The following is a 15,133-nucleotide window of genomic DNA, read 5'->3' as shown; positions in this document are numbered from 1 at the left end:
TTTTTGATTCAAAAAGCGGAACCTCAGCATAAAATGGATATTTTGAGCAGAATTGAAGCTCGGCGGCGATTCGGCGAGATTCGGCGAAATGTAATCCGCTAAACATGCTCTTGGGCATGCAAGGAATAAGTTTAGACAGAGAAATCAAGTTATTTGGACACTTTTACAAAAAGCTCAAAACTTTGAGCACAGAAAGACATAGAGAAAAGCGACAGAATTTACGATCAGAGGTAAGGAAAAGCATCAGTACCTCGAGGCCTACGCGTAGCAACGAATAGAGCGACGATCAGACAAGAATCGGCGAAAATCAATTCTCCCCTCCTTCCTCCTCAAGCTCTCGGTCGTGTGTGTGTGTTGGTGGTGATGTTATTTTTTTTTTCAAGCTATTTATAGAAAATGGAAAACGCGGGAAAATTAATATTTCGCGATTCCGATTTTTCCTGCACATTCCTCTGTGAATTATAAGATAGAATCCGACGACAGAATTTCAGAACTCGAAACAGGTTTCTTGGAATTTAAGCAAACGATTCACTAACGGTGTTAATCGATTTAACCCGAAAAGTTACTTTTTGCAGTTGATGTCGGATGAGAAAATTCCTTCTAAAGAAAGATTGGAAACATCGAAAGAAATGGGTGCACGCGTGTGGAATCTTCGTTTGAAGCTCCGAATAGAAAAAGTCTTCATCAACAGTTTACTTTAAGGTTCTTGAGCTATCAGGGATTCAGTTTCGGCAAACTTCCGATAATCGAAATCGATCATTCGTACATTCCAGGGTTTCGTGTCGAAACACTTGTTGTGGAAAGGAATAAGAGAAATTCTTATATTCCTTTAAATATTTTTGAATATCGTTTCTACAGTGCTTTAAGAGAAAATTAGCCCTTTACTAACGTTTTCGCCCTAAGGCGGAAGTGAATAAGCTCGTGCTATAACCTATAGCGAAATTAGTAATATTCTATGTTGTTTCCTAAATTTTCTTCTTCATAATACTAATCCAAACAACACACACAAGTCAAGTTCCTCTCACGCTTACCCATAATCCTATGCGTGAGTTGTAAATTAATTATTTATTCAATTCTAAAATCCTGGGTCTTACAACCATCTCTTATTATTCACCCAAATCCCATTATTCATAGTGCGCCACAAGAAATTCGAAACTTTGTAGCGCCCTTCCCAACTCCAAACACGTCTCCACGGAAGCTCAGCATTCCCTGCATTAGTCCTCATGCGCGCTTCATAAGCGGATTTAGAGGAGAAGACCCCATTGCTAGTAAGACCCCAAATAATCCTATCCTGGCCACTAGCATCCGACAGAGGAGGCATAGCTAAAATCTCAGCAAAGCAATGAGTAGGAATAAGGTGCTGAAACGATGATGAACGCCACGCTGTCGCATTATGATCAAAATAATCCGCCACTGAATTGTACAAGTCAGGGAACGGAATTGGAGCCACTGCTACCTCCTTCAAAATAACTCCCGAATGCAGCCATCTGTCATTCCAGAAACTCACAGTACTACCATCCCCCATACGTCAACAGAGATGATGATTTAACTCTTCCCATGTTTTACGAATTTATCTCCAAATGTAATACTCCGAGTACTTTTTCTGGACCACGGGCATAGGGGCGGAGCCACAAGAATACTTATCTTTCAAAACCCTAGCCCACAACGCATTCGGGTTCGAGATCAAACCCCACCCCATCTTCATAACAAGAGAACGGTTGAAGTCATGCATGTGTCTGAGGCCCAAGCCACCTTCTCTCTTAGGGCGACAAAGCTTATTCCAAGCCACAGAGTGAGAGGAGCGATTGCTAATTTTAATATTTATTAAACATGGTAAATAATGTTTATAAGAAATGTAAAAGGTTTTTAATTCTTTATATAACATGGTTTCAAAATGAATCAAAATTTATAATGTCCTTTGAAATATATTTTTCCTTTCTAATAAAAGTCAATTTTTAAATCAGATTATAGTTGTATTATTTAATAATCATAGTCAATATTAATTTTTGATTAACATTTTAATTATATCAAAAGGTTCTTAAATTTATATTTTAAAAAAATCCAAAATTAATTATGATTTTTAAATATATATATATATATATATTCTATGTTTAGGAAAAGTCATTTTCATTTTTAAATCATGCATATAATATTAATATTCAATAAACATAATATTTAATAATGTTTATTTAAAAATACAGGTTGAGAATGTGGCAAGTCGAGAATGCGTTTTTAACTGAGATTTGTGATACAATGTGTCCTTTATACTTACTTGATGTTTGTCCTCTAAATCACAAGATACATCCTCTCTCTCTCTCTCTCTCTCTCTCTCTCTCTCTCTCTCTCTCTCTCTCTCTCTCAAAACATATGTTTCACAAAAAATGAATGATACATCAAGAGAGATAGAACATATGTTTCAAAAAGAAAAAGATAGAACATAACACATATCACCAAAGTTCTTCGTCACTCATGATCTATAAGAGAATGGTGTTAAATACATCCAATGAATTCGTTTAAGTGATGATTTGACAAATTCATTTACTAAGGGCCTTTTGACTGAAACATTTGAAAAAGCTTTTGCGTAATATAAGATTTGTTTACTCAAATATCTCAACTAAAATGCATTATACTCTTTTTTCCTCAACCATGAGTTTTTTTTTTCTGTTAGATTTTTCTTCATAAGGTTTATAATGAGGAAGCGGTTAAATTAGTGACACATTAGAAAATGTTCTACTCTTTTTCCATTACTAGATTTTTATCGTGTATGATTTGATTGCGTTGTCTATATACCTAAACGGCTAAGCCCTAAATCACAATTGCGACGTATCAATGAAGATATCTTAAAACATACCTCATATCTTTGTTTCTGTCTCCTTCCTTATTCTCTCTTTACTTGCATTTGCATATATAGCATTCTTACAATTGCGACGTTTTTTGTTGGGTTTTGCGGGTGCTATTGGTCATTCAGAGATACTGCAAGCTGAGTTAATGGCTCTTTTTCAAGGGTTGGTTATTTGTTGGGACAAAGGTTATCGCCAGGTTCAGGTTTGCTCTGATTCAACTTTGGCCCTTGAGCTAGTTAAGGGAGCGGTGTCGCGCTTCGATATTTATGTTGCTTTGATTCTCTCTATCCAGACATTGGTTCAGAGATCTTGGCAAGTTAATTTGTAGCACACTCTTCGTGAGGGAAATGCTCCGGCGGATTTTATGGCGAAGTTTGGTGCTGACATGTCTGCTGTTCAGACTATGATGTTCCTGACACCTCCTCCTGGCCTTACTCCTTTTTTGCTGGCTGGTAGCTTTGGTGTTCCTCACTTAAGGCCTTAGTTTTTTTTTTCTTTAGCTCCATCTACCAAAAAAAAAGATATGCAGCTCCGGCCGTGTCATTTTTTACAGCTGTTCCGTGTATTGTTTAATTTGTTTTCATTACATGTTTCACATTTTTTTTTTCTAATTTCGCTTAGATCATCATTTTCTAACTTGCTGTCATCATTCATATTCTTCTTCCGATTATAACATTCTTGTTTTCTGAAGAAATATTTGTCATCTAGATTATGTAGGAGAAATGGAGATTTTTAGTAAAAGAGAAAAGAGATGTGTACAAATATATATATTGATTAAATGCAAATAGAAAACTAACAAAGAAATAAGAATTACTTAATTTCTTAGGGTATAGAATTCTTGCTAGTGTATAGGACTAATGGTGGATTTGAAGTGCGACTCATCCCTTAGACTGGGTTTGAGATGATCACACTCTGAGGGTACACAATCCCCCAAGTTCTAAGGGTTGATCTTAGTGTATTTAAACTGCCTCCCTTAGGTTGTGTTTAGGGTTGCATAACTTGGAGGGTACACAATCCCACAATTCCTAAGCGTTAAGCTTAGTGGATTTAAATTAAAGTGTGACATGTTCCTTAGACCGAGTTTGAGGTTGCCGAGCTCTCCAAGTCCCAAACAATGAGTTAATTGGACTTAAGTGTGACCTGTACATTAAACTGGGTTGGGGTCGCCAAACTTGGAGGTACACAACCCCAAGTCCTAATCGTTAAGTTTAGTGGAGTTCAAGTGTGACTTAGATTGGGTTTGGGGTCGCCGAATCAATTGGGTACAATCATTTTTTAGCAAAATAAGTCATAACACTCGGTTAAAAAAAAGTAAAATAGATATATTAAAGTTCTTTGATCATATTTTCGATCAAGCTATGATGAACTATATAAAAGAAATCTAAGTTTGAAATTTGATTTAGTTAAAATATCATCTCACTAATGGTCAATATCCATAAAATTTAACATGTTTATGAGAATATTACTTTCTAATTAGAAATTGAATAATTTAAATATTGTTATCTCTTAAATATTAAATTAGATTTTGGTTAATTTTTTTCTAGGAGGGTTAATTAAACTAAATCTATTAGTATTATTACAAAAAAAAAATCTCTTTGAAATGTAGTTGATATTTTATTTAAAGTATTTGAGAATAATTTCAAAGTATCACTTAGTAGTAGACGTGTCTCCCACATGCCTCTCTAGTCTAGAGCTTGCACTGCCATCTCTTTGTTGAAAGCAAAATGCTAATTTAAAACTCATTATTCATGACATGACATTTTTTAACGTAAATTATTGGTCAATTATGATAAACGGAAACAATAAGGAAGGCATGGAATTGGAACATTTTAAGTAGATTCATCGCCCTCGCTTAGGAAGGGGGCATCGAGGGATGATCTAAGATATTTCCACTCTCCTCACTGAGTTCAATGACCTCAACACTTCCAAAATTTTCACCACCGTTGGAGGTATTCCCATTAGACCCTCTCGTATTCTTCACCATCTTTACCATATTTGCATCCTGCTTTAGAAATATGCGATACACGACCCAATTTGATATCTACATTTGAGTTACAACGTTCAATGATCAGATAATACTGGTGATGAATAAAATAAAAGGAAAAAAGAAATACTCTAAATATGCTTAATTCTGAAGTCTCATTTTTTATTCTTTATTTACCTTAGATGGGTTAGCTATGAATAAAAGACGAAACTCATGCATCACCCATTTTGTCCTCCTAGCGCAAGCCCCTTGCAACTCCCAAAAAACCAGAGTGTTCCTCTTCCCAATCACTTCATTTTTTGGAGGGATAGGAATGTCTCTACCTTTCTCCACAACCTTCCACTGGCCACTCCCTACAACTCTTAGGTCAAGACTTTCAAGGTCACGACCCATGGTGTTGTAGAAGAAACACTTACGCTGGTTGAAAATCTTTCCATCTAAAATGAAAGCAAACCCTAAATTAAATTCGATACATCATCTTGGTTCAATCCCTACTTGAAAATAAACAAACAGTTGGAAAAATTGAATTTTTTGTGTGACAAGACATGATGCTCTCTAGGTTAGCACATGGGCAAGAAAAGATTGAAGAGCTTGAGAAAAATGAAAAAATATAGAATTTTAAAATATTAGTTTCACAAACCTCCTCCAGGCAACTTCCAAGGCTCAGTCTGAAACACGTCAAAATTTGGGATTATTTGAACAGGAAGAGGTTGAGCAAAAGCCCTCCTCTTCAAGTAGAAGTTGACAAGAACCTCATCAGTGGGATCAAACATGTACCCAGGTAGCAATCTAATACCCCCATCCTTATCACAAGTTATGAGGCCTTCCATCTCAAAGGATGTCATATCAAGTGAAGAATGGCCTTGTATATATGAACTGTTTAGATGGATCACTATACGTGACTAGGATATTAATTTATAGTTACAAGACAAACTTTGTCATCAATGTTTGTAAGTGTACAAGATTGAGAGAGAGGGAGGGAGGGAGAGAAAGAGAGAGGAGGATAAAGATATTTCTATAATCCACTAATGCCACATATGTATTAATAAAATTTGATTTGAGGAAGAATAAAAGTAAAATGAATTAAGTTAGAATATTTAAAATCACTTAATTATTTTCTTATATTATAATTTTAAATTACTATAATTTTTAATATGATTTTTTTTTGAAAAGAATATTAAATTTATTATTTTAGGGAGGGAGAGAGAAGAGAGAAAAGGAGGATAAAGAATTTTCTATAATCCAAAAGTGCCACATATGTATTAATAAATTTCATTTGAGGAAGAATCAAATTAAAATTAATTAATTTACAATATTTAAAATCTCTTAATTATTTTCCTATATCATAATTTTAAATTACTATAATTTTTAATATTAACATTATTATTTTGTTGATTAGAAAAAGTGAGAAAATATTAATTGGTGATAAACTAGTATGGGAGGGAGGCAGAGAGAGAAAGAAAGAGAAGGAGGATAAAGATATTTATATAATTCACCATTGCCAGATATGTATTAATAAAGATGACTTGAAGAAGAATAAAAGTAAAATTAATTTAGTTACAATATTTTTGGTACCTATTTAGTTACAATATTTAAAATCACTTAATTAATTTCTAATATTATAATTTTAAAGTACTATAATTTTAAATTTTAAAATCTTTATTTTCAGAGAGAAAGAGAGTGAAGGATGATAAAGATATTTCCATAATCCAATAATGCCACGTATGTATTAATAAATTTGACTTGAGGAAGAGTAAAAGTAAAATTCATTAAGTTACAACATTTAAAATCACTTGATTATTTTCTTATATAATAATTTTCAATTCCTATAAAAACATTTAAAGAAAAATTAAAAATTATTACTTTGTTGATTATAAAAGTAAGAATATATTAATTAGTGATAAATTATAAAAAATTAATATATCAAACATGAAATTTATTCAATATTAATTATTTACTACAAATTGATGAAATTTTTAAACATATAGGTAAAAAAAAATTGGACCTTATATTAATGACAATACTAAACAAAATTTACACACACACAAAATTTATTTCAACTATTTATTATAATTTTATGAAAATATTTTAAAAATTAAGTGAAATATTTATATAAAATAAAATTAGATTGAACTTTTTAATAATGTCGATATTAATTAGTAATTAATGTTATATTTAATTAATTATGTTAACAATTAAGTTATATTTTTTTAATAATATGATTAAAGTTAGTGTTTTTTTGGTTAAATAAAACTAGTTATTACATATAAGTATAATTTTGTACCAAAAATATATAAGTATAATTGCATTGACTTGTTCTTAAAGAAAATATTAATTACTAATTATTCTTACTATTTTATTATCATTTAGTTATCAAGCATAATCAATTACTCTTATATAAAATAAAGAGAAGGTAAAATAATAGAATATTATAAAAAATATCTCAAAAAATGTTACTTTGTTAAAGAATGTCGTAGATTAATTAACATTTAAAACGTTATTAATGATCAATGAAATAACTCAAATAAGCATTCCATCTCCTATTTTGATATTATAGTATAATTTTTTGTCGTTGTATTGAGTACATATTATAAAATTGGCTTATTGCAACTTTGGTCCCCGACGTTTACCAATGTCACGATTTTGGTCCCCCACCTAATTTAATTACATGGATGGTCCCCGACGTTGTAGGTCGTGTGCAACGTTAGTCCTACCGTTTATTTCTTAATGGAGGAGGCTTACGTGGACGTCCAGTTGGAGAGAGAAATGAGGTATGAGGAGAGAGGGAAGCACGTGAGTATCACGTGACCCTTATCTGAACCCATTATACCCAAACCCCTGACCTCCCTGGAACGAAGAAGGTAACGCGAGTTAGATCCCTAGGGTTTCAAATTTGGGTATAATGGGTTCATATAAGGTTCACGTGAGTTCACGTGATACTCACGTGCTCCCCTCTCTCCTAAGATCTCCTTTTTCTCTCCAACTAGACGTCCATGTAAGCCTCCACTATTAAGAAATAAACGGTAGAACTAACGTTGCACGCAGCCTACAACGTCGGGGACCATCCATGTAATTAAATTAGGTGGGGGACCAAAATCGTGGCATTGGTAAACGCCGGGGACCAAAGTTGTAATTAAGCCTATAAAATTTTAAGATGTAATTTCTCTGTTTCATAATAACTGTCCAGTTAGAAAGAGAAAGTTTGTTTCACAATAGTTTTCCTTCCACCTAGAATTTCAATTGTGTATTAATTGCTATTTTTACATATAATGTCTCTCTGAGAATAATAAATGAAGAGAGATAAAAGTACATTGTAAAAGGTAAAATAAGGAAACAAATGATATGTTTTAAAAAGTTAACAAAATTGATTGCATTTCTTAATATGTGTGCAAGCTCTCTAAGTGAACACTTAAATTGAAACAAAGGGAATATATCTACAATATCAAAGGGAAGAAAAAACTAAAAATGAAAAATTCAATATAATCCAAACCTCTAGATTGGATCAAATAAGATTGGATTTGAATTTAGGGACAAATTTATTGGATGTTAAAAATAAAAAACCAATCAAATATTTTTTCTTCAAAACTAATAAGTCCAATTTTGTGAAATCCTGAGTTTCTTGATGAGCGACATTATTTGTTATGGAATAAAATTTGATGAAACACAAGAAATTACATATATCTCATTTTATGAGAAAACTTCTTAGCTTATCACCAAAACACAAGAAATTGCACGTGCATTGCACAAGTTAAAATACTAATATTACTTACTATTATATGTCTAGAGTTATTTTTTAAAAGGATGTCTAAAGTTGATGGCTCTGACACTATTATTTTAATTATCATTTCCATTTTTCTAAAAGGTTTGTTTTCAATGTTCCACACTGTGAACGAATGGAGTGGAGGAGCTCTGCTAGGGCTTCCTTCCGGAGTCGCTGGTGAGGCATTTCAGGCCATCCCAACAGCGGTTGGATTTAGGGGACTATGGAGGAAACCGCGGGGAATATGGTGTGGGTAGAAGAGGAGATGGTGTAGCAAGAGGGTCTTTCTCAATCTTCATCGATGGTTTGGGTGATAGATCTCGAAGGATAAAGTGGCTGCAATTTTTGCAAAGGCTGGAAGGTTTTGTGATGTTTTTGTGCAGGTCCTGACGAGGGAGGGAAGGCGTTTTAAGTTCGGTTTTGTTTGGTATGAAAACGATCAAGATGCATGGAGAGAGGTTTGCATGTTCAATGTCTTGAAACTTAAAGGAGCTTTCTTGCATGTCAGGAAATCAAAGTTTCAAAGAAAGAGTTCGAATGTCTTTTATCATAACTCTAATCACCATTTGAAGTATGTTGTGCGGGGCAGAACTTGGAAGTCGAAGGTTTACACACAGAAAGCTCAAGGAAAAAGTGCGGCAGGGCAAACACCAATGTTGTTTATTCGATTGATGAGGATGGCAAGGTGTACTATGTACAACGTACAAACAGTGGAAGTTGTTTGAGATCACCTTAAGGTGATGAGCCTATATAATTTCATTCTAAAGGTGATGGGGGCTCGAGATGTCTTGCTTGAATTCCAATCAAATGAGGAACAAGACTTCACTCTTGCGGAAGTGATCGAGGCCATACCCGATGCAAATAATTAAATTAAGAAAACGTGTAGTAACTCGGAAGTGAGACTCCTAGGTCGTTTCCCAGGGATTATCGTTTCAACAAAGATTCAAGAACGCACACACATTGGGGGGTTTATGGTTCAGTTTCAATAGACAAGTAAAATATAATAAACGGATTAACAAAATCGATTAAAACAGACGAATTCATTTGTTCAGTTTATCGCTACTCAATCACTGGTATAAAAAGATCAATTCTTTCTTATTAATTTCCTAGTTCGTGCAAATTAATTAACTAAGCGATAACTAATTCACAGATCCCTAAACTAAGCGATTAAGAACCGTTTACGACCTAACATGAACTAAGCGAACATGCATCATCTTCTAATTCTAAATTAGAGAATTAAGCAAACCTAAATCAGAAGTAGAGATGAAGAAGATTAATTAAGAACAAATTCTACATTAAAGACTATACCTCAAGAGCGCGATATACGTTGCAAAGGAATTCAATCCAAGGAAGTTAGCCTTCCATGGACTGGGCGAAATCAGCAACATTATTGGAGAAGAGAATAGGGACTAAAAGCATAAACCCTAGCAAAACTCTAATATTACTGAAAAATGAAACTGCATTAAAATAATAAAGTAAAAGGTAAATTGTTGTCTCAACACAAATCCTTAAATAAAGCTGAGATCAAATCCTAATAAAAATCAAATCATAAAAGATAAAATCTTAAAGATAAGATCCTAAAATAACAAACTTAAATAAGTTTGAATCCTAAAGATAATTTATTCAGAAATTAAATCCTAATATAATCTAAAATACAATCTTCACTTCAGCACAAATTCAATCTTCATTCCGCAATTCCCAAAATGCCCTTGCTGCCAAATATAACCTAAAAATAATAATAAACTTAATTAGACCTCATAATATAAATCCATTCCAAACAAAGTCAATTAAGCATAAAGAACCATCATCAATGGAAAATTAAGTTTATGAAAAATGGGTAAAATATTGCTCATCAAACACCCCCACACTTGACCTTTTGCACTCCTCGGCAAAATAAAGAATTAAGAACATGAAAATCAATTTGTAACAAAGAAGTGAATCATGTAAGAAATGCAATAACCTAAAAGACCACATACTCAACAAATAATACTAGGAAATGAAAAGAAGTGGGAAAAAGCACATAAAGAATTAAAGAGGCAAGAAATCCATGAATATCATCCAAACATCCAAGCATGCAAAGTAACTCATCAAACCAAGAGGTGAGAACAAAGGTGATATAACCTCACAAGATATGCTCTCAAAGTGTTTACACTCAAGTGTTTAAGGTTTGTGTTTACGCTCAAGGCACTTCATGAAAAACAAACACTACCATAGGCTTGACAAGCCGCTAACATCAACAATCAAAAACTCATGCACATAAAGATCAAAAAGGACTTTTAAAGGTTGTAATGGGGCCAAGGACAAGGTAGGACAAAATATGAGATAAGTAGCTAAAATAAAAGGAAATAGAGGAGCAATGGGGAATAAGTAAAAAGTAAGTCAAAATCAACCCAATACCATAGCATAAGACTTGCAATTCTTCCTCCAATTCCACACTTCAAATTTTCATACTTTTTTCTCCTATTGGCCTTTCTTCTCTTTTTTCCTTTTACTGCTTTTTTGTCTTTTTTTTTTTGTTTTTTTTTACTGAAAAACGAGAGAAACAAAACTGAAATGAAAGCAATACCAAACTTATGTACGTCCAACAAAGCATAACCGAGAAGAATTACAAAGAATAAAGAACAATGCACATTTACCCACTTAGTACTTACTCCCAAAACAATTCCAAAGCTCCAAAATTTCGTAAGATTAGGTCAAACATGGTTTTCCACTTGTAAGCTTGTAATGAGCTAAAGAAAAGGAGAATAAAAAGGTTCAAAGGGAGTATCAAAGGATAAATTCATTCAAGGTAGGCTTATATGGCTAGTGGCTTATTAAAAGAAAATGCCTAAAATCACTTCAATATGTGCATGCGAATATCAAGTATCAACAAGCGTCAAGTCAAGTTCTAGAGTGAAAGTTATCAAGAGTGCAATCACACAAGAAAAAAAAAATTAGAGATGGCATACATCAATCCACCTAAAGTTAAGGCTCAAAATCTCTCACAGGGGGATCAAGTCTATCATAATTGCTTCAACCTCTCAATTTTCAAAAGTAACTTGACACACAAGGATGCAAGGATTCACACCACAAAATATCATGACTCAGTTTAAAGAAATAAAATGTCCATAATCTAAGCAAGACCTAAGAAATCAAAGAAAAGCATGCATCAATCCTACTCTAATCTAATCTACCTAAGCTAGTCTCCACCCCCCCTCCCCCCACACTTGAACTACACATTGTCTCAATGAAGCATATGGAATTGAACAAGTGCAATAAAAATAAAGGAGAAAGAAAACTCCCTAATTCATGGCGGGATGAGGCCGGGAACAACCAAGGAATTATCATCCATTGTAGCATCCACAAGAGAAGGATTGGTGAGGAAACGCTTGAGGTGATGATCATTAACCTTGAAGGAAACACTTAGAACGAAGGACCAATCCACTTAGAACGAAGCTTACCTCTCATTAGGCCAAGCCTAGAGTTATACAACAACACTTGTTATCCAACCAAAAAGTCTTTTCTGGAAATAAAGCTATCATCGAATGTTTTGGTCTTTTCATTGTAGAACTTAAAGTTCTCATAGATTTCCAAGTGGATCTCATCTAACTAACTTAGTTGAAGCTTCCTTTCTTCACCAGCTTGATCAAGAGCCAAGTTTCAAGTCTTCAAAGCCCAGTAAGCACGGTGCTCTATTTCAACAGGAAGTTGACATGCTTTACCAAAGACAACGCGATAAGGCGACATTCTTATAGGTGCATTGTAAGCAGTACGATGGGCCCAAAGAGCATCCTCAAGTCCATTACTCCAATCCTTTTTGTTAGGCTAGACATTCTTCTCCAAGATCCTCTTTATCTCTCTGTTGGAATTTTCAGCTCGCCCATTTGTTTGAGGATGGTACGGTGTGGAAATTCTCTGAACAACCCCATACTTCTTGAGAAGAGCTTGTATGGACCTATTGCAGAATTGGGTGCCTTGGTCACTAATAATGGCTCTAGGAATGCCAAACCTACAAAAGATGTGAGACCTAACAAAATCCACAACAACTCGAGCATCATTAGTCCGGGTAGCCTTAGCTTCCACCCATTTAGAAACATAATCAACAGTAAGCAAAATATAATAAAAACCAAAATAAACAGAAAACGAACCCATAAAATTGATACCCCATACATCAAAGACCTCACAAAACAGCATCGCATGTTGAGGCATCTCTTTTCTCCAAGAAATGGTATCCTTTGCTCTCTGACATGGCTCGCAAGTGCTGCAAATCCTAGACACATCTTTGAAGATGGTGGGCCAGTAAAATCCATATTCAAGCACCTTGTGCGCTGTCCTTTGGGGTCCAAAGTGACTGTCTACTGCAGAAGCATGGCAAAACTGAAGGACTGACTCGATCTCATGATCTGGAATGCATCTTCTATTAACCTGGTCAGTACAAAACTTCCACAAATAGGGGTAATCCCAACAGAATACTTAGCATCACTCTTAAGTTTATCAATTTGAGCTCTAGATGCAAATGGAGGGACAACAGATGCAACCAAATAATTAACAATATTAGTCAACCAAGGTGTAGGAGAAGAAACCGAAATATTAAAAAGACGCTCATCAGGAAAATCATCTCTAATGGGTAGAGCATCAACATCCCTCTCAATCCTGCTCAAGTGATCGGCCATCAAATTCGGTGCTCCACTCCTATCTCAAATCTCCAAATTTAACTCTTGGAGCAAGAGAATCCATCTGATCAACCTTGGCTTGGACTCAGCTTTCTTCAACAGGAACTTCTCATAATTCAAAACAGTGAAATGATCCATATGGGCATTACATAGGCCAAATGACATCCTTCTATAGGAAAAAGTACCAAAGGGGCAGGTGAATGTGGTCTTATCTTGGTCCTCAGGAGCAATGTGAATTTGAAAATACCCAGAAAAACTATCAAGAAAACAGTGGTGACTTTTACCTGGTAAGCGCTCAAGCATTTGATCAATGAAGGGCAAAGGAAAGTGATTCTTTCTGGTTGCTTGATTGAGCCTCCTATAATCAATGCAGAGTCTCCAACTGTTTTGCACTCGAGTAGGGCTAAGCTCGTTTCTCTCATTCTTCACTAGTAAGTCTTATCTTCTTAGGGACCACTTGAACTAGGCTCACCCAAGGGTTGTCAGAGATCGGATATATAATTCCAGCTTGCAGCAGCTTGGTGATCTCCTTCTTCACAACATCAAGTATCACTTGGTTGAGTCTCCTTTGTGGTTGTTGAATGGTTTAGCTCCGTCTTCCAAGAGTATTCTATGCATGCACATGGATGGACTAATACCAGGAATGTCAGCTTGGGTCCAACCAATAGCTTTCTTGTGCTTCTTTAGTACTTGCAGCAATTTTTCCTCTTGATTATCATAAAGGAGAGAGGAAACAATGACATGGAGCTTCTTATCATCCTCCAAGTAAGCGTACTTGAGGTTATCTGGTAAGGGCTTAAGCTCCAACACGGGTACCTGCAAAACCGATGGAACCAAACTAGTGGACACATTTTCTGCAGCCTGGACCTCAATAACAGTGTCTAAAATCAGAATCAGTGCATGCATGACAAGTGTATGACTCATTTAGTGAGGGATAATCAAAATCATGTATAAAATCATACTCATGTTCATCAAGCATGTCATCAAGCAAATCAATATGAAACACAGAATAGTCCTCAGGTGGATGTTTCATAGCATAAAAAATGTTCATCTGAACCACAATATCACTAAATTCCTTAGTAAGTGCTCCAGCATAAACATCTATCTTGGTTCAGGCTGTCTCTAAAAATGGTCTCCCCAAAATAATAGGAACTGTATTACGAGAAGATAATTTTTCCATTTCAAGCACATGAAAATCAACAGGGAAAATATGTTCACCGACCCTAACCAAGACATCCTCTACCCAACCAGCAGGGTGTGTAGTGCTCCTATTTGCTAATTGAATGATAACACTCGTACGTTTCAAAGGACTAGTGAAAGAGATTTAAAATAGACATAGACATAACATTAATTGAAGCTCCTAGATCTAGCATGACACTCTCAAATTTAGTATCACCTATGATGCAAGGAACATAAAACGTACCTTGATCTTCACACTTTTCAGGAACATCAAAAACAGGAGCATGTTTACCAAAAGTGCATAATTCTTTCAGAAACTTTGCATATCTTGGGATTTGCTTGATTGCATCGAGTAGAGGTATGTTTACCTCCACTTTCTTGAATATCTCCAATATTCCCTTGTCTACCCCTTCCTTCTTTTTGCTCGGCATAGCTTTTGGAGGGAATGCGAGAGGAACAGAAGGTGGATGTGCGTGAAAGCTTCTTGCGCTAGTGGTCTCAGTTTCCTTTTTAGGTTCTGGGGCATGGTCTGCTTCAATCTGCTTCCCCGACCTTAAGGTGATGACGCTCACATTCTTTGGATTGACAATAGTTTGAGAAGGCAGCTTACTAGAATTTTGGGACTGCAGCTGGTTTAATGAAGTAGCCATCTGTTCTATCTGGTTGGTCAAATTCTGAATAGATGCTTCCTGTCTTAGAATGGAGGATCTGGTGT

At 34.9% G+C, this 15,133-nt stretch overlaps 1 protein-coding gene across 1 annotated transcript; it reads right to left on the bottom strand.

Annotated features, from left to right (window-relative positions):
- Positions 1 to 4,695: 4,695 nt before the first annotated feature.
- On the bottom strand, positions 4,696 to 5,657 carry LOC130745032 (NAC domain-containing protein 83-like). The gene is made up of 3 exons (XM_057597185.1): positions 5,468 to 5,657; positions 5,005 to 5,264; positions 4,696 to 4,884 (listed from the first exon to the last, which is right to left on the bottom strand). Exons 1-3 carry the CDS (start codon positions 5,655 to 5,657, stop codon positions 4,696 to 4,698), a joined length of 639 nt encoding a protein of 212 aa, XP_057453168.1.
- Between the last annotated feature and the right edge of the window lie 9,476 nt (positions 5,658 to 15,133).

Source organism: Lotus japonicus, chromosome 1 (assembly GCF_012489685.1).
Source record: "Lotus japonicus ecotype B-129 chromosome 1, LjGifu_v1.2".
Taxonomy (NCBI): Eukaryota; Viridiplantae; Streptophyta; class Magnoliopsida; order Fabales; family Fabaceae; genus Lotus; species Lotus japonicus.
Note: the sequence above shows the minus strand (reverse complement) of the source record. Positions and strands in the feature narration are given on the sequence as shown.

Coding starts and splice junctions, on each gene's coding strand:
- LOC130745032 (XM_057597185.1), bottom strand. CDS start 5,657: ATGGAAGGCCTCATAACTTGTGATAAGGATGGGGGTATTAGATTGCTA. Junction 5,265..5,467: donor TTGGAAGTTGCCTGGAGGAG/GTTTGTGAAACT, acceptor CTTTCATTTTAG/ATGGAAAGATTTTCAACCAG. Junction 4,885..5,004: donor TCATAGCTAACCCATCTAAG/GTAAATAAAGAA, acceptor ACTCAAATGTAG/ATATCAAATTGGGTCGTGTA.